This window comes from Gambusia affinis, linkage group LG10 (assembly GCF_019740435.1).
Source record: "Gambusia affinis linkage group LG10, SWU_Gaff_1.0, whole genome shotgun sequence".
NCBI classification, from domain to species: Eukaryota; Metazoa; Chordata; class Actinopteri; order Cyprinodontiformes; family Poeciliidae; genus Gambusia; species Gambusia affinis.
In genome coordinates, this window is record NC_057877.1 from 20,430,583 (window position 1) to 20,456,951 (window position 26,369).

The following is a 26,369-nucleotide window of genomic DNA, read 5'->3' on the forward strand; positions in this document are numbered from 1 at the left end:
AACTTGGTGAAAATTATAAGGAGCAGATTTGTGTTAGGAAATCTCTTTTTGACTGAAAGATGATCTTTTGAAGCAAATATCCACTGGTGGATAAGCGTAGCTCTGGATCACGTGGTGTTGGTCAGTGATAGATCACCTGTTGCTCACCTGATGACTTTAGTGAGTGGGTGATGGGGGAAGTCTACTTTTTGCTGACCGCTTTAAGCTTGAATGATTTTCATCTTTGATCAGTGTTGAAATTTGTGGATTCTTTTTTATGCTGCCTTTTGGACACAGATGTCTGTCTTGGATTTTGACTATATTAATTATACTAACACTGATTAAAATAATATCCCTGGCTCTGATGCAGCCATAGATGATGACAGAAGAGAGGACAATGTCAAAACAAACTCATAGAAGGTTTGTAGCAACTTTCTACAAACCTTGGAGGGTCTTTGCTTCCTCCAGGAGCAAAAATGTTGTAGACAACTGACTCTACAGTCCAGTCTGTTGTCTAGATGAACACTGAGTTATATTCCCCAACCAGTTCTTCTCCTCCAAAGATGAAAAAAGGTTTGATAACTCTGATTTTTCTGAAATCTAAAATGAACTCCTTTGTTTTGTTCACATTCAGGATGAGATGATTGTTTCCTCACCATGCCAATCATCTCATCTTGAATATGAACAAAACAAAGGAGTTGATTGTTGATTTTCCCTGCAGTGTACATAAACACAAGTTACTTAGCCGTGTCACATATTTACCAAGATATAGAAAAAGACTGAACCTGCATCTGAATGAAATAAAATTGGCTAAGATTCTAGAAACTAGATGAGAAACATAAATGCTCAAGCACAGTGGTAGTTTCATCATGAATTGTATATTCCAAGCCAAAATATTGGCTTGGAATATACAAGCCAATACTGTATTAGAAAGAGTGTTTCTAACACTCTTTCTATTTGATTGTAATTCATCATAAGACTCTTATATTACATTTGTTTATTACTAAATATTACATCTTTGGTTTAACTCTATTAATCAAACCATCTCTTGTAATAATGACCCATGCAATTTAAATCGTCAATCTTCCTGAAATGGTCCAGATTCAGCTAAACAGAACTTTAATAGTAGTAGTAGTAGTAGTAGTAGTAGTAGTAGTAGTAGTAGTAGTAGTAGTAGTAGTAGTAGTAATAGGAGGAGGAGGAGGAGGAGGAGTGGTAGGAGTATGAGCAGGAGAAGGAGGAGGAGAAAGAGAAGAGGAACAGGAAGAGGATCTAAAGCATCTAATAGCCTACATAAATTCAGAATGATAAGATCACTTAGGCAGTTTTGTATATTGTTTTTAATCTACCACTTAACAATTATTCTAACTGTAATAATTTTGTTAGCAAATTATAGTGTTAAGTTATACGATTTCGACAAATTAAAATGAATTGGTATTTTTGACCCTCTATAAATCTTTATAGAGTTTCGATTTATTTTTTCATAATGCCTTTTAAACATTTTTATTACATCCAAGATTAATTCCTTCACTTTAAGATTTATAGGACTACATGTCATCTACGGTAATGTGTGGTGATTTGTTGGAACTGAGCTGAACTGCAGAGATAGAAATATCCCATCAAGCCTCTCATTTATTCCTCTTCATCTCTATCCGCTCTTTACGCCCCCTCCCAAGCCGTCTCTTCGGGCAAACGCACTGCTGACTGCTGCTGCTGCGGCGCCGACCCTCTCCCTCTCTCCTTCTCTCAGTCCCGCCTGTCGCCTGTGGACGCTGCCCGGCTTGGCCGAACATGGCGGCGGCGCCGGAGGAGGAGGTAGACCGCAGACCGATCCGGAGGGTCCGGTCCAAGAGCGACACGCCTTACATCAATGAGGCGCGGATCTCCCTGCACCTGGAGACAGGTAGGCAGCCTCCATGTCCATGCATTCAATGCTGTCGGCGGTTTTACCAGCTTAGTACTTCGGTTTTGATGGGAGATGAATTGCTTCATTGGTTCGTGGCGAGTCCCACGGACGCAGCGTGACTTTGGGTTTTGTGCAGGGTGGACTGTACCCACGGTGCAGCTGCACTCAGTAGCTCACGCACCGCGCTGTCATTCTGACAGTAGTCCACTACATGTGATGTGCTGGGAAGCCAATTGTCCGTGGAGGACGATGGATTGTTTCTGCTGCCAGCATGACTCCGCCTTGATCGTTAGCTGCAGTAAAATGTTGGTGAACTTGGCTGCCACGGGTTGTTAATTTTGCAAATCGCTCCTTTAATTTATGCCGGAATTCGGCGAAAACAGAGGATTTAGCCTTTGTGTGGTTGTTTCCTTTGTTACCATGGTCACTATAAGGTGCGCCTATTTTCTTCTGCGTCTCCATACTGGTTTCTGCTCATCCTCTTCCTCATGTGAAAGCACGCATGGCTGAGGGAGGCGGCTGTAATGTCACAACACAGCAGAGCGGAGCTGTCCACTGCCCCACGGTGCTGAATATGCCACGAATGGAGCGAATAGCCTCGGCATCTCGGGAACTGATCATCATCAACAATACATATATTGTTATTTTTCTCCAGCTGCACCACAGTATTTTGGGTTCAACACTCCCTTCCCCCAAAAACTGGCTGCTGATGAGACGATTCTCAGTCACATGGTGTGTAAAGCCTAGTCCATACTTTCCATTTCAGTCCAAACTCTGGAAATGTCCCTGCTCCTGGCTGTTGACTGTAGACATCCACTTCCACTCCAACATACGTAGATTTTAAGCAAAAGAATTCAGAGGAATACTTAAAGTAATCCCAACGCAATTAGACATTTCTTGTTCTGTTCCCTTTTAGTTTTCTTAGACATTGCACATCTGTTCATGCATCCATACCCATGATCAATTGTCCTCTCTTTGGCCTATAACCTCCTCTGCTCTGTCCATTTTTTGTGCCCAATTAAAAACGTACCTTCTCTCAGGCAGGTTAGTTAAGCCTCTACAATATAAATAACGCTGCATTTCTTTCCTTGGATGCCTGTGTCAGGCGTTCCACAGGATGGAAAATGCCCTGAACAAGCAGGGAAAGACTGCCCTGTCTCCTCCTGTCTTCATGTCTGCCCCTTGGAGCATTCCTTTTTATTTCTTTCTCAAATATTCTTAGAGTCTAATCATATTTATTTTCTGTTATCACGTAAGCCAACTGCACACCCACTCCCATGATTTCCAGTTATGCTTTTTGGCTGCTGTTGTGCATAAATCCAACCCACTTCTCTCTTTGATGTGTGTCACCCTTCATATGCGATGAATTTTCATCAAGCATGTGTGTCTTTGTTTGCACACTTGTCTTGTGTGTAGGAGGATGGGTGTATCTCTGAGTAATTCAGTGTAGTAAACAACAGTTTATCACCAGATGGCTTGTTGTTGTTGTTGTTGCTCCCTTAAGTTCAACCATCTTCTGCTTCTTCTGGCTTTTTTTAAACCAGATTTGTTTATTAAAGGAAGATTTTTGACATCATGTTACTTTTTAAACTTTGAACTCATAATGGACATTAATCAACATAACATGCTGCTATTTTGATAAATGTTCAATTCAAGAGCATTTTGCCTTAAAATTGATTCACAATAAACATTTATTTTTGCATTTTTTATGTATGTGAGTGGGATTTTGTCTGATATTCTAACCCAAATTAGTTCATAAATGTGAAGTGTTTTGATGACAATACAACTTCACACACACACACACACACCCACACACACACACATATATAAACATTTCGACTTGTATATGTTCAGCAGAATAAAATTCATCCAAGCTAGTTTTGTGGAGGAGCTCAGCTCTGCTGTTACTGCACCAACATGAGAAAACTTTTTCTCGTCCTCAGACACTTTTCTGATTGACAAAAAAATGCACAAACCACATATCTTCCATAGCAGCGCAATCAGCAGCTGCATGTATGCCTAGTTGTGCTGCTGTGTTTACCTGTTTTTTAGTAAGCATGTTTTTTTCTAGATATTTAGGGACTTAACGCATGTTTTTAGTACACATGTATTTTTTAATTTCTTCAGTTATGGAGAGCTTCTTGAGACTAACCCTCTTGTGACAGAATTTTTAAATCTGTCGAGTCTCTATTGCCTCCCAGAACTGTTTTTACCTAACTTCTGTGTCATATGAACATGTTTCTATACTCTGTTCCTGCTGTCACTTGTTACAGCAGCAGACACACTCATACCCAATTCCTCCTGCCTAGGTCATCAATTTTAGTTAATACTTTATATTGAGGATTTTTCTGGTTGATCAAATATTGATCAAACAATTACATTCTGCACCGGTATATAGGTCTCTATATTTTAAAAATGGTGTTTTAAGATTTCAGCTCATTTCAGTCACATTAGGTGACTACGGATCGTACGTAGAAACCCATGGGAATTCAGGGCATCTCAGTTTGAGCTCAAAAAGAGATGCTGGCATTATTCTGCTCTCACTCAAACACAAAGAGTGCTAATACCATCCTGAATGAGGAGCTGAGATAGAGAGTCTTTAAATAAGAGGAGGTAGAAGAGTGGGAGAGGCTTTGAGGATGAGAAAGCATGAAGCCTTTCATGCTGTAAAACCCTGAATACCAACAGACTAAAAACAAGAGGGACCAAGCTGACTGGCATCCATAGAACGCTGTGTGAACAGGGTTTGTATCTTCTATTATTAGCTGTCAATGAACATCAGTCACTCCTGGAGTAAGACAGAGCTACAGATACCTATAAGCAAAAATAATAATAATTAAAAAAAGCTCAAACAAGAAGTCTGTGAGGTTTGAAATCAATGCAGTGTCTCCTAGTTAACAGACAAACCTTCCCTCTCTTCCTCTGAGTCTGTCCATTTAGCGCACACAAGCCGGCCATTCTGCTGAGTGAAAAATCCTGAGCCAGGGAAGGCAAATGAGTCAGAGCTGAGTTCTTACTGAAGACAGTGGGAATTATGTCTCCCTGCTGGATGATGTCAGAGTGCAAGAACAAGAATGAGGTGTGTCATAACAGAAAATGCCCTGGAGTAATACCCAGTCAGAGCTGCTATGCTCAACTGTATTTCAGTGATAGGGCATGATTCTTTCCCCAGACTTCTTTATCTTTCATTCAAGCTTATTCCAGCCGGGTATAGTGTGATGATGTGAATAATGTAATAGTCTGGAACCTGGAACTTAAAATCCTTCTGAATAACTTGGAGTTTAAATGCTGTTAAAAAGTACCACTGCATAAATGTCACAAAGTAGGGAGAAAAATAATGTTTCCAAAATCTTATTTGCAGGCAGCTACTTATTTTCTCATCCGTGATCCTCATGGATTTCTCTTGTCAGCATGTACAGCTATCTAATGGCATTCATGATTTACTCTTATTTTTTTTATTGTATAGTTCCTCATAAGTAATTAATGTTTAGACTCATTATATTTACAAATTTTTTATAAATCCCCCATAAACAATTAATGGGCTCAACTGTTCACTTGGCATCAGTAAGTGTCATTCAGGTTGCAGTTTATACAATAATTATTAGCTGCATATGATCCACTTCATCTGAATTTAAATGTAAGCTAGATTAAAAAAAACCTTTTATGCTCTTGTGATTTTGCAACATTTGCTCACTGAGTTGAAAAGAAACAGTAAAACCGAGTACTTTTCTGTAGTTTATTATGTTATGCAGACTCATAAAAACTTGTCAAATATCAAGATTAAAATGTATTACAGAACAAACTAAAATGCATATTCAATCTATTAGAACTTAATGGGAAAGTACAGTGACAAATGTTTCTGTAGCTGAGGTTGGCACACATCAGAAGCGTGTGCCAACCTTTACTCTGTAGACTTTTGACAGTTCTTTAGTCTTGATCATGATGGATGGATGGATGGATGGATGGATGGATGGATGGATGGATGGATGGATGGATGGATGGATGGATGGATGGATGGATGGACAATGTTTGTTATACCTAATTGTCAAATTTAAACAAAGTTTATACATAAATGAGCTTATGCGTTAAAATTTGTAGAAAAGAAATCAGAATAGGCACACTGTAAAAGAAAAAAACTCTCTAATTTACGGTAAAGTACCAGCAGCTGTGGTTGCCAGAATTTTACTGTTTAGTTAAATGGTAAAATTTATACCATATTTATAAATATAGTATGAGTTTTTAAATTGCCATAAGTTTACCTTATGAAATTAAATTTTACAGTATTCAAACAGTAAAACTGAATTTGCTTCCAGAAAAATTTGGAACCACCTCTGATTTAAAAATACCTTTTAAATGAAAGTGTTGTAATCTGTGATGACTGAGTTAGTTTTGGCCTCTTTTAACAATCCAGACTCACCATAGGAGTGCTTAGTAATTGAGAAAGATAACTAGAAAACCATCCTAAGTCTTGCCTCACTTGCAATACGGCCCCATGGTGTGGTGTAGAGCTTCAAAAAGACGTCTAATCAAACTATATATTTCCAAAAGAGGGGAGCATGTCTCACTCTGAATTGGCAAATGGGGCTCCTCATAAACTAACTTTTACAGAAAACTATGGCAGAAATATCAGATGTTTTAAACAGAATCCTGGTAGTGTCATATCCAGATGTGTCATGAATCAGACATGTCAATTGTGGGTCTTCAACCTTCATTGCCTGCCTGCTGTGTTGAACTCCTCCTGTTCTACAGCCTCTCTATAAGGTTCTTTTTCACATCTCTGCCCCCTCTACCAGACAGAAGTTCAGCCCTATTGAACTACTGCAAGAAAAACACTCATCCAACTGCTTTTTTTGGTCTATTTTTATGAAGGCCACCAATCATACAGGAGACAAAGAGGATGAAGAGGGGGATGACTCATACCTCTGCGATATGCCAAGTCGTCACACATTTATAGTGATATTCACACATAAACAGACAAGCTCACACACTCTCCTAGAGGCCCTGGCGAACTGTCACTTTGTATTAGGTCAGTGCAGAGAGGGGAGGAGGGGCGTTTAGAGCTGTTGAGCGGTGCATGGCGACGAGAGAGAAGATGAAGGAAATGTAAAACCAAAAGGAAACAATGAACTTTGGGTGGCCTTTGAACTTGCAAACTTCTCTTGTTGTTCTCTGTCACATCCCACCTTCTCTATGACTGTTCCCGCTGTTTGCTGCCTGCATGTTTGTACTAGCAGAGACTAAATCAGAAGCAAGAAAACTAAAAAAAAAAAAAAAAAAAAACAAACAGCTTCAAATCAATCCCTGAATAGAGTTACCTAAAATATTTTAACAAATCAACCAATCTGACAGTTTAGTCTGTTTCTTTTTTCAGTTTAGTCTATTTATATTCTAGTCCACACCAAATGTCTTATACCTATACTGATTCTTGCCAATCCCAAGTATAATTTTCTTTTCTTTATAATTTTATATTATTATTGTCCAACATCCCAACATGCATAGGAAATACCATTGTTGTCTTTACCCGCATATCACTGCTGGGTTGTGTAGGGGTTGGTCTTTCATCATTGGTTGGAGGTGCAGACTGGATGGATATCCAGTCCATCACAGAACAACACAGAGACATACATTCTGACTGAATGTGACCCACTCTTGTCTGATTATAACTTCGAGTTGATTCCAGTTTTTTGTCTTCTGTTTGCCCACCTACTTTTTGAAAACTGACCACAGAATCTAAACGGATTACACGAGAATAAAGCTGTGAAGTTTAGCCAAGCAGTATAGAGCAGCTATCCTGCTGTGCAGCCAATTATCTGCAAAACACATTAAGCTCCTTCTATCATCTATGATCGAGGGGCTTTCTTACAGCACACCCACAGTGTTGTGTTCATGTGTGTTTTAACAAGGCAGCACTTCAGCAGCCCTGCAGCCAGCAAACATCTTAATCAGAGATGGAACTGCTGGTGAAAGGGCTAGGGAGAGTGATGCAGATTAAAGTCAGAAGGACTGTACCTCACAGTCATCAGGGGCACAGCAGCACATTAATCTTGCTTACATTGCCAGGATCTTAGTCTCAGATCGAAACCCAAAATTAGAAGCAGTACCATCAAAGGCTGCAGGATGATTAATTTCTTCTGCCTGATGGAGAGAGATGCTCTGTTGGTACAACTCAGAGATATTTAGGGTAATCATTAATAATCATCAGAAACAGGAGATTCTTTCAATGGAGAAAGGGCAGGAGAAATTATTTTCAAGGGTCATGTCAGGAAAATAACACTAAAAGGTTTGATGTTACACTGTCAGGAAAACTCATGATTCTCATAAGTACAAATACCATCATGGCAACAATAAAAAAATTTTTAAAATCCAGATTCAGAGTAAAAATGACCAGGAATCCACGGAAGTTGTGGTCTGTGCAAATACTTCAAACATGAGTCAAATTTCCACTATTTCTGTGCATTACGTATTTATAGAAATGCAGCCGTATATTTATTTTGCACTTTCTATAATTTGATAAAGCTTCCAATCACTAATATGACTAACTCAGTTGTAGTACTTGGTACTTTGTTTCTGTTCAGCAACTTTAGTGTTTTTCAATCTTTGTGAACCAGTGTATTCTAAATAGACACATTTGGACTGGTGTTACAGTAACTTCTTATTACTTAAATTGTCCAGGTGTCTATGTAAGTCAGACATTTGGTCCTGCAGACTCTTGCTAACAGATAAATTGTGGTGTCACATTTGATTCCCTTGCTGTTCTTGTTTTTTTGTTTGTTTGGTCTTTTTTGCAAACATTTATTTCCAAATGTCTTGAGCCGTAGGAAAAAAAAGTAAGGAATGAATGAATTTGAGTGTATTTTGTGAAAGATGATGCAAGTCTTTCAACAGTAATGATGTGTATCAAATTCTCTGCACCTGAATTTCAGTAAAAATAAGTTGAATTAAACTCTTCTGACGTTGGCAGCATTTACCTTAAAAGCCTTGGTTAAACCAGCTGACCCGAAAGCATTTAGGGTCACAGTGAGTCTGATTGGTAACAGTGCTGCTATTGATCGGGACAATTTCATTTGGCTTTTAGTGCATTGCTTGTCACAGCCAGACATGTGCCTTCTCATCAATAACTATTTTGATTGTTTTCCTTTTAAAACACTTTCCATTAAATGTCTCCAAAGTTTTTCCATTGCGGCATAAAACTACCCTTGAACCTCAACCTTTTTCCGCCAAAGACTTTGTGCTTTTCTGCTGCCTTTTCACCAGTATTGGTCATAAGAGTGAAATGCATGTGTGTAATTGTGTATATGCAAAAGAGTCATACTTCTTAAATTGCATAACGCTCTTATAATTCTTGTTTTAATTTTATAACCAATGAAACTGTCTGAGTTGTGACATACAGAGAGTGGTAGTCATTGAATGTGTAACAAAACAACTAGATGTATAGTAAGAGGATTATTTATGAAACAAAGTCAAATCAAGACCTGAAACTGGAAGAAACGTAAAAGTAAGTGCTTTCAGGATGTTTGATTCATGTTTTCCCCTCAGTAGGAGGATGTTGACAGAATCAGTTCAAACATGACAAAACCTAGAAAGGAAAATCTAGAAACAAAAACTCAGAGATCAATTATTCTTGGCAGCATAATTAATTATTCTTGGCAGCTTAATTAAAAGCAAAACCCACATAAAAATTCGAACATGTCAACAGCTTGTCAGTGACAGTGATGATAAGACATTCTTTGAGCTATTTTTACACCCTGTCATTAAAAGGCCTTGATCTCCGAGTTTTGTTGGAGTCGTCAAGGCTGTCACAGCTCCATGGAGATCATAGTTCAACCAGGTCAAGGTGAGATTGATCTGGCTAATGCGGATCTCTAATGCAGTACAGAGATGTGAGCAGTTCCAAAGGGAAGATTAAGTATGTTGTCTGCTGGTAAAGTTTGAAAACCTATTCTGGGCTGAAATAGATGCTGTTGGACTGGATAGTTTACAACCTGACAGATGTGGCAAGCTCAGAGTCTTACAGACATCAGGTTAACTGACAGCCTTGTTTTGACAGGAATATCTTTGGTCAGAGAGTTTAGACTTATGGTTCTGAGAACCCCTTAAATATCAGAAAGCTCTTCATCTGTCCATGAGTGTCTGCAGTATATTGAATCATAACTTGCCAAACATTTGAGTCCCCTCTGTTTTTTGCCCTGTTAGAGGTCTTGAGCAGATTTACAGCACCTACACAATTTTATGCTGCAGCTCAGCTTTCCCAAAATGGACAAAAACTGCATGTACCAAGAGGATTATAAAAAGAATAGAAGACATGGATAAAAATAAGAAATCATTCCGCTAACGTAACACAGAAGGCACTTTAATTATTCAACAGTGTTGTAGTTGGAATATTTCTCTCAGGATGCACATCAACAGACCGTTACCACACTTCACATTACAGGAGTACAACTTAATTAGAGCTACTTATTTACAGCAGTGGCTTACTTCAAGTACATTGACAATGGATTATTTATTGTTACAATGTAAATAAGAAATACATTTCTATTTAACAGGTTTACACATAAATATTTTAGTTATATGTATTATATAGTTGTATTTAATTAGTAAAAGAAAATCTATGACATGTTTTACAAGTAATTGGAGTTGCTTGCTCTTCCCTTAATTGAGTGTCATTTCTATTCCTATGTAGAAAAAAAAACAAAAAAAAAACAGCTAGATGAAGCTGAAAAAAATATATACTTTGCCCCTGAAGTTTTCACTAAGTGACCAGTTTTTGCCCTTTTCTTGGACATTTTATCACTCATTTAAAAATATATTATATTTTCATAATTATGTCCTTTAGCTATACAAAGCTTGTCCACTATCTTTAATAGAACCCCTAGTAAAATTGTGTAAAATCACAAAATCAACCTTCTTCCATGGCCATTTCACTGCCTAGTCTTAGACCTTGTTAAAATTGTGTAGTGTCAGCTAAAAACAAGAGAGCATAAAGGAGAATCTTGAGAATGCAATAAGTTAAAGAAAAATATAGGGAAACAGGTATAATTTGTAAATTGTCTAATCAGTTTCTACTTGCCGACTACAATATATAGGCTTTGTAAGTTAAAGGAGACCTGAATTAAAGCAATGCCGCAGGATCCCTCCTGTGCAGAATTGCTAGCTTTATGTGGCAGTATAAGTTTGAATACCTCTATAAAAATGGAAGAATTGATCTCAAAGCAGAGATCATACCAGACTGATTCAAAGATCAATGAACCAAAACCACAGCAGACCTCATCGGAGAAGGAATTAGAGCCAGAAAACAGTGGACAGCTTTCACAAGACTGGATGTAATCCTTTCTCTGAAATGTATCCTATCTCCTGTGCTGGGTCAATGGCAGGATGTAGCAGGAGATGGATAGATGAATTAAGACATCATCTAAAGTTATGTGGATGCTGCCCTGGTTTGTTGTGGAGAAGAAAGCTCTGAACTAACAGGACCTGTGAACATACCAGCCTATCTACATTCAGACTCTCACCAATGATCAAAACATGGATCATACCTAAAAAAAAAAGTTTCCAGAGGAAATGAATAGAATTAGTTTCCTCCATGGCAGTGGGCACCCTTCAGGGTAGGTGAGTTGTTTTCAGGGGTTGTTGGTATTAAAGTCGCTGCTCTTTTGCATCAAAGTGATTTCTTTCAGTTTTTCATGTAATTATAAAAATAAAGAAAAAACTAATCTTCTCTAATTCTCCAACCTTGAGTTTAAAGATAACAGGCAAACCTTTAATTTGAGCACAGTCACTCTAAAACCTTTCTGTGCCATGAAGGACTTTTAACACTACTCAGCTAAAGTGAGGACAAGGTCTGATTTGATGGGGAACAAGGACCGAATACAAGGAACCATAATGGCTCCTTATCTCTAAGAGTCTCTCAAGTCTCTTCAGAGTCTTACTTTGATGACTTGCCTGATTTATTTTTCAGCAACTCTAATAGCTTTTACACAGGTGTGATTCTCATGGGATACAGTACTGTCAGTCTTTCCTTGCAGAATGTAAAGATCTGCTGGTGTGCGGATGAGACCAAGGCTTTATTGATCAAGCTTATAAGATATGTTACTCTGGTTTACAATCTCCTTTTGACTGGAGAAGCTGCATTTTGTTTCAAAATGAGATCTTCCAATAAGCAGTCAAGCAATTGCTCTTTGTTTCTTATGAATTCAGACCTCATTCACTTCACTCAAGCACTCCGAAGTGTCTTTTTCCCTTAGAAATCTCCTCCTTCTGCATTTCTATCTTTGCCTTAGTGGTTGAGATTATTGCAACTTGTAGCTGTATTCTTTTGTGCACAGTGCAATACATTGTATGTTACTGGTTTTCCTTTTTAATATAGAAAGCATACAGTGTAAGCTTTCAAAGAAAATAACAATCAGCATAAAATAGCCACAAAACAATATTACTTATACCTGTGATGTGTATTTTTCATGTACATGACAGCTTGTGTTTGAAAGATGACAGGTATAGGAAATTATTGGAGGTTTTCTGCAGTCTGCACCCTGCAGCTCAGTCTGACAGACAAATCAATGAGTTTCTCCTATTTACATTAACTGAGCTCCATCTGCTGGCAGAAAATTGTAACTATGTCTAACAGACCTTTACTCTTCATGAATTTCTACATTTAGTTTGTTTTCAGCATTTTTGCCATATTTATAGGTAGTGCCACATCCTAAACACTAATTCCGGTTTTATGCAGCAATAACTACAACCAAAATACAGAAGGACAATCTAAAAGACAGAAAGTAGAAAAAAATAAATAAGTTTACTGTAAGAAACTTTTCCTTATATCCATTAAATATCTGGGTGTAAGAAAATTGATGGGTGTACATTCTCTTTAGCTTTTCAACAGGTTTTGATTTAAAACTTTAGCAATATTCAGATGCTAGAGAATTATTGGCTAAAGTTGCTTGACCCGTACAAATAATTGCTCTGCGATTGGTTCATTGAGTTGGGGGCGGGTGCTGGGGGGTTGGCCACAGAGGGGCCTTGTCAAGTTGCAGTGAAAATTAAAACATAAGACTTTCAAAATAAAGCAAAAGACGCTGAATAACGCCCAAATTATATTAGAATTAAAGAATTTACAATTTATCACAACGATGCCTCTATATATTTTATTACTATACAACCATTTCAGGGAAGAATGCATTATTTGGATTTATCTTACTGAAGACACAGTAAGAAATTTGTTCATTTTGGCAACCTTTTAAATATTTTGTCTTTTTACTTCATTGTCAGAGTTTTAATTTATTTTGTTTATCTGTTGCTGTGTTTATTGTGTCGTGTTGGCGTTGTGGTCCGCTACCAGCGCTTTTATTTTGTAGTACACCTAACTGGAAATCACAGTTTTGATTGTTAACTTGTTACTGTTGGTTGACGCTGCAGATCGTTTGAAATCCCTTTCCACTCCTCTCGGCTGTGCAGGCTGTGAGGGCTTCACGATGCCTTTATGGTCTCGATTCGGTTTGCAGATCGACAGTTCATGCGCGGCGAATCCCAGCGATGAAACGCAAAAGCAGGGGGAGAGGATGGGAACATTCTGCCTGGACAAAATGAAGCCCCGCAGGCTTTGCGGGGACCGGTCTGAAGCTGCTGTAAACAACAACATCTCTCCGTTTATGATCCGATGCCAGATTGGTAAAGAAATCAAACATATCTGCAACAACTGTAGAGGAGCCGAGCCTGTAGATGGTGAGAAAAAAATACCGGTTTTAACTTCCTGTGAGGTATTTGAATCAGTATGGTTTTATCTTTTACAGCCCACCACCCCCTAATTTTTATCCTTTGTTTATCTGTAATTACAATAAAACCTAGTGGAAGATTCTGGTTTTGTGTTGCGTTTTGCTTCCCACTTTCTGTTCCCTGGTCCACCGCTAAAAGCAGAACAGTGTATGTATCTTTATTATATCTAGATCTGCTGCACTTCTGTTAAATGTTGGGACTTACTCTTACTCATCAATTGTCAATTTGTGTCCACTGACCTGTGGGAGTTTTTCTGCTAGAAAAATTATAGGTGCTATTACTTTATCAACATTGTTTTTAGTCATATGCCATTTTATTGTTTTGTATTTGATTCTAATTTGAAGGTCATACCCCATTATTTTTGTGTGCATTTTTGAAACAATGTCACATACAAGTAAACTGTAGTACACTAACCTACACATTAAGGTGTAGGTTATAATGACTTTAAAATTCTAAAAGTACCAGACATTTAGTCTGTTTAGGTCAGTAGTATATTTGGTGATGTTTGTGGTTTAATTCAGCAGAAAATAGGGGAGCATCTTATTGTTAATAGGCAACTTTTTCAGCAAAACCATATTGTTGTTGTGCAGCCCTTTTATACACCACATATAACAAGAACACACCTTCCAATAAGTTCCATTTTATCTTGTCAATCCAATCAATCTTTTCTGAAATGTTTTGGGAATCATGAGAATATTTTAGAGGTAAATATTTTGCTGGTGGTTTCAGTTTCAAGTGAAGGATGTTTTGATCATTTTTGGCAGAGTGGCCACTCACATTTTTTATTTACTTTGGCTAACTGTGACAATTAGGTTGACAATCTGAAACATATAAGTGACAAAAAATAATCTATAAGAGTGAAAATAATTTTTATGGTACTGCAAGTTATGTTGCAGATAGAAGTTAGTTAGGATTTTAGTTGGTTTACTTCGTTTACTTTATTCCATTTGATTTCATTCCCAGATCCAAATTCCAATGTTAGAAGGAAGAGGAAGGCAAACAACCAGAACTTGTTCTCTCATCCAGTTCAGTTCACTTGTTCTTTTTTGATAAGTGAGCATCTCAGTTTTGAGATACACAGAAAGCAGTCAAATGCATTGCCAAATTTAATGTTTAATATGCTTAAAATATTGCTACCTATTAAAGTTATTCAGATATAGGATTTTCCAGAAATGCTGGCTTATGTAAACAGTGCAATTGTTGTATTGAAAGAAAACAATTGTAGATCAGCTAAGGAGGATTTCAGGGATTATTTGATGATGTAAAATATTATTTTAACATTTATTTATTAGTGATGCGTCAGTCAAGCTTCTACTGACAGATACTGATTAATGTTCTTTATGATTGGAGCTTTACATGTATTATTAGGATTTTTAAGCATTATCTTAGTTGTGTTAAACTCAAAACAGTGAGCACCAAAGTAGCATACTGATGCATTTTACAGACAGAAAAAAATGGGGCTTTTCATTTTGATTCTTTTAATGAGCAAAGTAAAAGGACATGTTTTTTTGGACTTCAGTTGCTTATCTCTTCTCAGACGGATCGAGGGAACATTGGACCATTTTAATCACAATAATTAGGGCATTAGTAGTATTTTCAACCAAATAAATTTTATAAATTGAGTCTTTACTGACTAGCAGTAACAGAGTTGTGCCTAGAGATCCTGTTGTTACGAGGCTTTTCACTCCTGACTGTTTCATTGGTCAAAGTTCTCTTGTAGATGTTTGCTACGTTGCTCCAGAACCAGATTTGAATTGACGTCCCTCTTGCTTCGAGTTCGCCTCGGGGTTTGCCTTCTCTGCAGCTGCTTACTGGTTTACAGTAACTTTGCTTTTCCATCTTCCACATCATGTTCAGATTTTAGTTGCTGTTCTGCTGTTTGGAGCTGTCATTTCAGATAAATCTGTTGAAAAAAGCTCAGGATTCAGAAAGGAACATTTGATCAGATCATTTCAATTCTGCTCTCGTTGTTTCCTAGTTATTGATTATTTTTAGAAATCAGATGCACAGCCTTGAGTGATGCTTGAGTGATTGTTGCCTGACAGCTGGCAGCAGGAATAATCCCACTGCAAACATTTCAGTGGATCTTAGCACAACCCCAGAGGGAGTTATCCAATTCCAGTACAGAGCTAAAAGCAATAATTATTCTGTTTGGAGTGGAAATATCAATTTGAATTTCATTTGTCTCTGATGAATGGTCAGGGTCACTGTAGAAAGATGGATCAGTATCAACATATAAGCCGTGAAGAGTTTATTTGTGTGTGCATCTTTATGTGCTGACATCTACTTTCGCCTCTCAAACGTTCCTCTGCCATCCATCTCTCCCAGCTCCCGGGTTATGTCCTTTCTGTGCGGAGGCTGTTGTATCTAATGGGAAATGTGTCGTTTCAAATGGAAAACCTCTGCCTGTTGTATACAAATTATTTCCCAGAGGAGCAGAGAGATTTCAGCTAACTGAGACTTCCTCTGATGACCTTCTTCCTTCTTTCAAATAGTTTCTGCTGATGAAGACCATGTCCACTAGCACCTGGGATTATCTGGTTTTCCAAATTGTGTATTAAAAATGGTCATTGTTAGAATATCAACCAAAAGAAAGTTTTATTTTATGTTTGGAATAAAAAGAGAAAGCAAAGTGATTACATATAACTCCCCTGTAGATAATGAGTTTACTGAGATTTATAAAAGCAGATCAAGGCCTTAATGGTGTATGAGTTGTCTTAAAGCAGGAAATTAAAACTCCCTGAGATTTTGAAGGCCGATCTACTGATTCTGTGTTTTTATATGGCTGGTGTTTAGTTTTATTTTCTGACTTTTCGGAGGAATATTAGAAAGAAAAATGTTAACTTCTGTAATTAGAAAAGCTGTCTACAAAAAGGTTTTATTTTATGTTTGGAAAAGGTTTACACAAACACAAATTATTTTACCTGCCTCTATTGATGGAAACCTTCCTTTCCTCAAATCTTTCCACCTTCTTCTTTTGACCAATTTTTTCTTCTTTCTTTTCTTTCTTCCTCTCTTCTTTCCTGCGTTAGTTTAATCAACAGCTATTGTCCAACAGCTTGTTTTTTGACTGTATCTTTTCATTTTGCTGTTCCAGCAGAGGAAGTGGAGCGGCTGGCATCAATGCGTTCTGATTCTCTGGTACCAGGAACCCACACGCCTCCCATCCGCCGGCGGAGCAAGTTTGCCACTCTGGGACGCCTGTTTAAACCCTGGAAATGGAGGAAGAAGAAGAGTGAGAAGTTCAAGCAGACCTCTGCAGGTCAGAGCTGAAGCAGAATGAACCACAAATGCTTTTTTTATTTCTCTCCGCTGTATATTAACAAATGATGGATATCTTCATGTTGCTAGTAGCAACAGACCCACAGAGCTCTGTGGAATGATTTTTGAGGTTAATGCTGTATAGGAACTCTGCTGATGTGACATGGTGATTGTATAAATTGTCAAAGCACAAAGTCAGGTCAGCTTTCGATTATCGGCACCTGTTTTAACCTTTGAAAGTTTATAAAGTTTTTAAAAATGTTTTTTTTTCTGCTGTTCTATTTCTTAAGACTCGTCAAAAAAGTCTAACCTTGCATAGAACTCACAGTTTGAAGAATGAAACACTGTAACACAGTTACCTTTTAAATTAAAGGGCAATAAAGCCAAGCCCATATCATCATTCCTCCATCACTGTGCTATACAGCTGCAATGAGATGAATGCTCTGATATGTGGGAATCTCCAAACATATCAGGAAAACATCCTAGGAAATGATTCATATGTGCTACAATATTCACCCTGAGAAACAAAAAGTTTGATTTGCATACAGGAAGAGCCGCTGTTGCTGCTTCTCAGCTGGATAAATAGCTTTACATCCTGTTCTCACTGAGAGAAACAAACACACGGCAGTCAAGCTGCTCCCCAGCTGTTGCTGCAGATCAGTTTTCACCTATCATCTCCTCTGCATCCAAACAGAGAATGTGCATCTAATTAAACACATATCTGTACACACACAGGTCGCTGCATGCTGTGTCCACCATGTGCTTTATCTGGATTACTGCCTTTTGATTTGTTGTGGTATTCAGTAAAAACACATCACAATGTACGATTCTTTTTTCCTCCTGACATTGAATAAAAGTTACTACATGAAAAGATCTCGTCTGAATATTAGGATGTGGAAAGTGTAGCTTAAAATAATACTAAAGTAATACATGGGTTCACCTGTGTGCTATATATTACTGTTCCAAATTACAGTACTGCACTGGGGATGCAGATTATTTTGTGAGCAGAAGATGAAATGAAAGGACAATAGTTGTTCAGCGGTTCAGTTTCAGGCACTTTACAACTACTGGACAATTTTCATATCACTACACTGATTGCTATATAAATATTGATACAATAATGGACTGCTTGGAGTGTGATAATTGCTGGCTAATATATTGAGTGTTACCGGCTTGCATCTTTCATGCTAATGTAATATTTACCCAGTTGGACAGAGTCATACAGCAGCAGATTTCACACCCGACACAAACAGCATTGCCTAAAATGCTAAGAGTCCACAGACTGATGGAAGTAAACATGAGAAAGAGATGAAAAAAGATAATAGGCACATTTCTCCACTGAAAGCTTCATCGCAATATTTATAAATATTATGGCAATCACAGAATTTGCCTGATGCGGTGCATCTTTAGCAGAAACAATACCTGAGGAGTGGCATAGCGGGATGGTTTTCCTGGTTTCTGAAAAAGAGGCCTGGGAAGTATTTACTAGCTCTTAAGATATGAGTTTTCTAGAAGGAGAGTTTAGTCTGAGGACGCAGCTGTTCCTGTTTGTAAGGACCATCCGTTCCTTGGATAACTGAATCAAGAGCTGTGTCTGCAGATCTGCTCAACATCAGCATCAGACTGGACTCCACCAGGACTGCCCATTGGCTCTATTTGTAACATTAATGGGCATAATCTAGGTATGAAGAGGTAAGTGACTGATTGGAGAACCTCCTGATCTTCTGTTGACATCTTCAGGACCTGTCTTTCAGCGTGCACTGGAGCAATTCATATTTTCAGTGTGAAATGTCTGGAACAAGAGACAGTTCTTCTAAGACCAGGGGCATCCTTTTTTTTTCTAATTGGGGTGTTTCTTCCTTAAGTAATGGATGGGAGCTCTGTCTGTGTCTTTGTAAGAATTGATGTTGTGATGGAGAATAAGTTGAATGTACATATCAAGGCTTTGTTGGGCAGGTTTGTGACTGTTGGAGGGAAATATCTGTAGTAAATCCCTTCTGATTTACTATTTTACTATTGATGATTTTACTCATAGTCAATAGTATCACTTTCAGTTGTAGTTTGATTGTTTTTTTCACATGATTGTTTGTTTTGTTTCCTCAGTGTTGGAGAGGAAAATGTCTACTCGCCAAAGCAGAGAGGAGCTCATCAAGAAAGGACTTCTGAAGGAAGTTTATGAGAAAGGTAAGAATGTGTTTAGAAACATCTGAAAGCTACTTAGCCAGTTGATGGACAAAGCAGACATACAAAGTCATTTAGCTTTTCCAAATAGCGCCTTAGTTTTTGCTGTGTGTGTGAACAGAAATAAAACTGGAGGGGATAACTGTTAACATGCTGTTGTACCTCAGTGGAACGAGCTTCCTGTGTATTACCTCGGGATTAAACTCCCTTTTTTCAAATATAATATATTTTGTCTTAGCATGAAGCTTATACTTCCCATACATTTATATTTACAGTCATAATTTTGACAATATTTTATTCACGCGTTCATTACATTATGCTTAAAAATGCATGACAGGCCATAAGTCTTTGTTGGGTTAAAAATGTCAAAACTAGCAGAAAAAAGAGTTGCCTTAGAGGGAACTATTGAATTCCTTTTAATAATTTTTCCATTTAAATGTTATATTTGAATAAACTTTATTTTCAAATTTTGATATTCACAACTAAAAGTTCATCAGGTAAAGTGATGTGAATGTATTACATAGTGAACTAGCAGAGAGAACTTAAATTTGTGTATCTCCCTATACACAATACAGCAATTGTATTGGGAGATGAAAACAGCCTTTCTAAAGCTTTGGTTTGTCTTTTTCTCTGTAGATGGGACATCCTCTCCAGTTCTCAGGGAGGAGGTGAAGATGGAGAACGGTCGCTCCCCAGCGCTCAGCTCTGTCCCATCTGAACCTGAAGGTCCAGAGCTGATGGAAGGCGCGACAGCCGCTGTAGGTAGGAAGCAAAGCCTCTACCGTTGTTATCTGTTTGTTTTTGCCAAAAAAACAAACTGCTTGCTGTTGTTATTTCACAGCTGGATGTTTGGAGTTTCAAATGCAAAGTGAGGGTACATGTCAACCAGACCAGGGCCTGAACTCCAGCCCAACTCCACCCACGAAGGCCTCGGCAGTGTTTCCTGCTGACGGATCAGAATCCCCCCGCTCAAGACCTTCTACGTTACACAAACAGCCGCCTGCTCTTCCACCCAAACCTTTCAGCAGACTCCCCAATCACATCACAGGTAAGCTCTTCTCTGTTCATGAATCAGTGTCCATGTTTTTCTTTCTGATTCTTCCTCCTCCTTTTGCAGACGGCACCCCTGTGAAGTTGCCGTGCATGTCAGCCAAGCTGTCTCCTCCTCTACCTCCGAAGAAGCTCCTGATCTCCATTCCCGCCGGAAGCATGGAGCCCTCTCCTCTTGCCTTCCAGAAGTGCCCCGGCCCACCCAGCCACACTGGGATGGGCGGACACTCGCTGCAGTATGGGGTGCTGCCGGTACCCCTGCACCCGCCCAGCAGGATCATAGAGGAACTCAACAAGACGCTTGCCCTCACCATGCAGAGGTTTGAGAGGTGCGGATGTGGTAACCATAAAAAAGAAAAAAAATCTGTACATGTTCAACTGCATGAAAATGTTCTGTCCTTCAAGACTTTCAGGTTGATAAACTTTGTCTCAGAAATATTAAATCCACACATGAGCTTCTTGTGCTTGTATCCAAGTGTATTTTGTTCCTTTTAATTCAAAACTGTGTTATAACTTTTGCTCCAACTAAAGCTGGGTGAAACTTTCTGCTGCATTTTGCTGTTTAACTCATTGAAGAAACTACTTTATAGTCTGAACTTTGTCTGTAGTCTCCGACTGAGCTGTTGTCACATTATTACTTAAGCATTTATTTACTTGACTGACCTCCGACTTCTGACCCGCTCACTTTACCGCAGTTCCATGATGCACACTGTTCCAGCCATGATGATCGACTGCGATGACGATAAAGAAAATCTCCCAAATGAAGCCGACTATGAAGAGCTGCCTGGCATGTACAGGGACGAGGAAGAAGAAGAAGAAGAAGAGGAGGAGGACGACGATGATGATGATGAAGAGGAAGAAGATGATGAAGTTGAGGAGGAAGAAGATGACGATACACTGCTTACAAGTAAGCCGCTTTCTTTTCCCCCTTCTGGAATTCTAAATAGAGGTTTGTGTGTTGTGCTAATAATCAGCATTTAATTTAATAAACTAGATTATTAAAAGTAAAAAAAAATTACTGGAACGTACCCAAAGGAGGAACTCTCAAAAGGGAAAAAAAATATGAAGGACAAATTTAGAATGTTGTTTGAAAACCTTTCACAATGTTTGCCTAAACAGGAAAAGTAAACTGAGCATCCAGCATCTTGCATCTTAGTCCTGAACATGCTGTAATATTAACAATAGAGCAAAATAAAAAGCCTAGTCTGAATCTGCACTCTGAAATGACATTCTTACTTTTTTCTGCTGAAGGTACGCTGGCCATGAAGGTTTTACGGAAAGACTCTCTGGCCATCAAGCTCAGTAACCGTCCGTCAAAGAGGGAGCTTCAAGAGAAGAACATCCTACCGATGCAGTCGGACCAGGAGCGTCTGGAATACCGGCAACAAACCGCCACCAAACTGACCAGGTGAGGCTCAGACTCAGAAAGACAAGTGAGAGTAGAGGTGAAGAAAGTAACAGAAAGTGAACATCAGAGAAAAAAGGAGTTAGAGGCTCAGTGTGTTGCTGTTACTGACATCTAGTGGTCCAGTTGGAGGTTGCAACATCACTAAATCCATCCATCCATTTTCTAACATCCTTGTCCCTGGAGGGGGCGGGAGCTGCTGGTGCCTAACTCCAGCTAACGTTCCTGGACAGGTCGTCAATCTGTCGCAGGGAAACACAGAGAAAGACAGGACACACAACCATGCACACACACACACGCACACTCACACCTAGGGAGAATTTGGAGAGACCAATTAACCTGACAGTCATGTTTTTGGACTGTGGGAGGAAGCCGGAGAACCCGGAGAAAATCCACGTGTGCACAGGGAGAACATGCAAACTCCGTGCAGAAAGACCCTGGGCCGGGAATCGAACCCAGGACCTTCTTGCTGCAAGGCAACAGTGTTACCCACTGTGCAGCCCACATCACTAAATGTGATTCCAGATTTTCTAAACAAGGGAAAATAAGTAAACTGCTAAAAAACTGATTCAACAACTATTTCCTTTTTGGTAGAAAATACCAAAAAATTTTTTCTGCTTTCACTGTATTCAACAAAAAAATATGTGTCTGTTCTTTGCTTGACATAACATCTAATTTTTTCAAGTAAAATCCGACACTCTGAACTGTGTTCTTTCATTTTACTTCTAATGCTCATGCAGTTGAGCCAATTCATGCCAATTATAGATTTAGATTCGAACTATTTCCAATCAAGAAGTTGGTTTCTTAATAAACAAACAAATAACAGAATTACTAAGGGGTGTTATATTTGAAATAAATATTTTTTTCTGAGTTTCTCTACTTTTTAGCAAAAATATTGCATGGCAAAAGTTTATTTATACACTTTTTATTAATCAGTGGAAAATTCATTTTTGCAAACAAATCCTTTTCATAAGTTTTTATATTTTACGTAATAGGACATCTATTTACATATTAATCTTTTTTTATATAGAGCTGATCTTACATGCTGATACTTGAAAGCTACAGTGATGGCACAGTATGTACTTCACTAACAGCTAATCTGTTCTTGCTTCTTTTATCTCTGCTGATGTTTCATGGTGATCTGCATTTGGTCATGTTCAGTATTATAGCATTTTAAGCTGTGATGTAAATGTTCTATTTGATCAAAGAACATAATAGAAGTGTTTATTAATAATTTGTTTTCTAGTTCTTTTTTATTCATCTTCCATAGTATATAATATTCCTTCTGAAATCATAACAGCTTGTGGTTCTGATATTGCATACCAGCATGTGAAAATTAAAGTGTAGACTTTTTCTTCCTTTTCAGGCGGTTGAGCCAGAGGCCGACAGCAGAGGAGCTGGAACAGAGAAACATTCTGAAACGTAAGTGGCTTTGCAATTTCAGTGACAGGTTATTATTTATCGCTTGCGTTTGGACGTGTTTGTTCTGTGTTGCTTTCAGCTCGAAATGATCTGGAGGAGCAGGAAGAGAAAAGGGAGATCAAGAGACATTTATCCAAAAAGGTAAGACAGGATGAAAAACTGCTATTGGTATTCTACAAACCTGATTAGATGAACCTGGTTTAACTTATGCTCTTTTTTTTGGCCATGTAGATTTTCTAAAGTAGGTTTTAGATTTTCAAAGGCCGACTCGTTAAAAGTGGAAAAATATTAACATTTTACAATTCAATACTTTGTGACATAATATTTAAGATGCAGACATTTTTGTACAATGTTAGTAATAAAAAACGGTGGAGTTCAGTAAATAGACTGGCCTTAAAATAATAAAAATATGATTAGTATTTCAAGCTGAAATAGTTTTAAGACAGAGATACTTAAATAGAATATCTGACATAACATTTTAATATCAGTTTTTGAGAAGCTAACATTGTTAGCTTTTAGAGACAAATTCATTAGGATTTTAAAGAACACCTTAACAATCAAGCACAGTCAGACAGTTAGGGTGTATTTATCACAGCTGTTATTCCAATTTAGACCAAAATACTGTTCAGTTAAATTATCTTACTATTTAATGAGAATTTAGACTGCTACTTATTTCCGCTCAGAATAAAAGCCAGTCTGTTAACCTATTTTAATTTTAGGCTCTTTGCTTGAGATGATTGACCATCCAAACTTCGCACGTTTAACCCTAAACGTCTGGAATCAACAAAAGCTACATTAATTACCTGTCTTTCATAAGAGCTCCTTGGACTCTGGTGTTAAAAAGCATACTGATAAAGCGGTTCTTCCCTTTTCGACAGACAGGGACAGAATGAACAAAGACTGGTTACAAATTGAAGCATGTAAGGATTTGATGAAAGAAATGTAGCATTGGCTGAGACAACTCAAATTTAGTGTTTTCTTTACAATGTAGTTCCTGTTGCTTTTAAAAACGTGTAACTTCAGCATAATAAGTTTACACACAATGTGTATCTAAACTGCTTTTTTTAACTTGGTGGTTTCCTTTCACTTGAAATGAGTGCGCAGTTGTGGAACTTCATTTCTGCTGCAAAATATTTCGTCATCTGTCTTTTCTTCCACCATCCAGCTCAGCAACAGGCCCACAGTGGAGGAGCTGAGGGAGGCCAAGATCCTCATCCGATTCAGTGACTACGTGGAAGTCGCTGAAGCTCAGGACTACGACAGGAGAGCAGACAAGCCCTGGACTCGGCTAACAGCAGCCGATAAGGTCCGATTAAAGCACAAAATCAAAACAGAACTGAAGCACACAGTACTGTAAAAAAGTATTTATTTGTCGTTCGGCAGCTCCAGACTCCAGACTTTGACTAGGCCATTTCATAACCTTAATTTAGGTTCCTTAAAGCCATTGAGAAGTGGGCATGCTAGTGTGCTTCGTTGCATTACTGAAACACACTTGAGTTTATTTTCACAAACTGATGAATTGCTAAAAAGTAATTTTGGTAGTTTGGCTGTTCCTTGGAAAACTGCTCCATTTTTTCTCTATCTATTGTTAATGACTCTGTGAATTTCTGGAGACACAAATACTTAGAAATTGCTTTGTAATCCTTCCAAGAAATAAACCTCTTTTTATGTCTACTCAGTTTATGTTTGTCCGCAATAAAATGAGTTTTATTTGAACCTTTAAAGTGCAAAAAAAATGCTGAAGAAATCTAAGGGGAAAAATATTTCACAGCACTTTCTTAAAATAAAGTTTGGATTTATCAGGCTTTACTTATTTCTGCATTTCTGTTTGTCCTCAGGCTGCCATCAGAAAAGAGCTGAATGAATTTAAAAGCACAGAGATGGAGGTGCACGAGTCAAGCCGCCATCTGACCAGGTTTGTGAAAGAAACTCAGTTAAATGACGCTGTAGCTGTCGGTGAAAGTCCTGCTGTTCTACACGACACACAACTATTGGTTTGAGTTCCATTTTGTCAGCCTCAAGCTGCTGACTCTGTGCCTAATTGTGAAATCATAATTAAAGACAGCCAAGCATGAACGTTCCAATCGTCTTCCAAACTAGAAGATCCTATCAGGAAACGTCTGAAACCAAAACCACAGAGTAGCAGCAGAGACGCCACTGCTTTATACTGTTTGATCATAACCCAGCAACACAAATGAGACTGCAGGAATGTAGTTTGAGAGGAATGGCTGTAGAATTGCACCACTCATGGTAGCAGCATGTTGGAGTTGCTCTGTTATGTTACTTATAAACTTCTGATCATTTTTCCTTGGTTTAGACGTTGCAAAGTTGCATTTGATAAATATTCCTTTTTGTGTGGATGCTGTGCAGCTAGAATTCTTGTTCTTTACCCGGAAATATTTTGCGTCTTTACATATTTCATTAACAGATTGAGAATTTATTTTAATTAAATCACTTTTGTTCTTCTTTCCCCTCTGCAGGTTTCATCGGCCGTAGTCTGCACTTCTGCTGCCGCTTTTTTAAGACCTTAATCTTAAAAAAGTATCTGTTGCTCTCGAATTGCCGATCGGCATCAACCTGTTTAAGTCAGGAAGTAGGAGCAAAAACTTTCAGAAGTTGGACGGTTATGGGGCTGAAAAAGAAACAATCTCAGAACTGTTGTTTTCCCTCAATGGGAATTTTAATGACTTCTTGATATTCAAAAGCTTTTAACTGTCATTTTTATGATGAAGAGGAGGAAATATTTAATTTTGCCACACTTCTGATGTTGGGGAATTTGTGCCAAGTTTGTGGAAGGGAACAGTGTTTTTTTAATTTATTTTAGAATCATGTTCATTGGTGTTTGGGGGGGAACACATTAGTCTAAAACATGAGCCAACTTATCCTGAAATCAGAATCAAAAAACAAATCGACTCCCAGAAATGTGCCATTTTAACTCGCCAGGGTTCAGTAATCTGCTGCGTCACTGTGCCTACAGTAGTGTTTACAATAATTTTTGAATTGCCAAATGACTATTTAAAATTGAATACTAGTTATTGACACAGCTAAGTGACTGAACTGTCTGGCATCCGCCTTTTTAAAACAAAACATTAGAAACCTGCCACCTTACAGCTCAAACTGCATCCACAAATTTTTACTTCCGATACTGAGGATTTGTTTAACTGTGTGTGTGTTTTTGTGTGTGAATAAGAGTCAGTGTTCCTGCTGTCTCTTGTATGTTTGAAACTGTTTTGGGAGGAAAAATATTCTCAGACTTCTAAGAGGATGTATATAAACCGAAAGGATTTTCAAATGTTCTTTTTGTAAACGGAGAACTGCATGTTGATATTAATTTATTGTGAGTATTCAATGATGTATGGCATTTCTTAAACAAAGAAGAAACTTCTAAAAAAATTTATG

The 26,369-nt window shown here is 38.1% G+C and overlaps 1 protein-coding gene across 3 annotated transcripts; it reads left to right on the plus strand.

Moving 5' to 3' along the window:
* Positions 1-1,560: 1,560 nt before the first annotated feature.
* Positions 1,561-26,367, plus strand: LOC122838017 (phosphatase and actin regulator 1-like). 3 transcript variants are annotated; one of them, XM_044128285.1, is made up of 13 exons: positions 1,561-1,882; positions 16,749-16,913; positions 19,016-19,096; positions 19,730-19,855; positions 19,935-20,141; positions 20,211-20,472; positions 20,839-21,050; positions 21,395-21,551; positions 22,915-22,970; positions 23,050-23,111; positions 24,136-24,276; positions 24,809-24,885; positions 25,451-26,367. In XM_044128285.1, the coding sequence occupies exons 1-13, from the start codon at positions 1,771-1,773 to the stop codon at positions 25,464-25,466; spliced, it is 1,674 nt and encodes a 557-aa protein (XP_043984220.1). In that variant the 5' UTR covers positions 1,561-1,770; the 3' UTR covers positions 25,467-26,367. The 3 variants fall into 3 exon arrangements, with proteins under 3 accessions (XP_043984220.1, XP_043984219.1, XP_043984218.1); XM_044128284.1 differs by lacking the exon at positions 1,561-1,882 and adding an exon at positions 13,296-13,600; XM_044128283.1 differs by lacking the exon at positions 1,561-1,882 and adding an exon at positions 13,296-13,600 and having other exon boundaries at positions 19,935-20,472.
* Positions 26,368-26,369: the final 2 nt, after the last annotated feature.

Coding starts and splice junctions, on each gene's coding strand:
- LOC122838017 (XM_044128283.1), top strand. CDS start 13,351: ATGCCTTTATGGTCTCGATTCGGTTTGCAGATCGACAGTTCATGCGCG. Junction 19,856..19,934: donor AGGCGCGACAGCCGCTGTAG/GTAGGAAGCAAA, acceptor GTTATTTCACAG/CTGGATGTTTGGAGTTTCAA. Junction 22,971..23,049: donor ACAGAGAAACATTCTGAAAC/GTAAGTGGCTTT, acceptor TGTTGCTTTCAG/CTCGAAATGATCTGGAGGAG.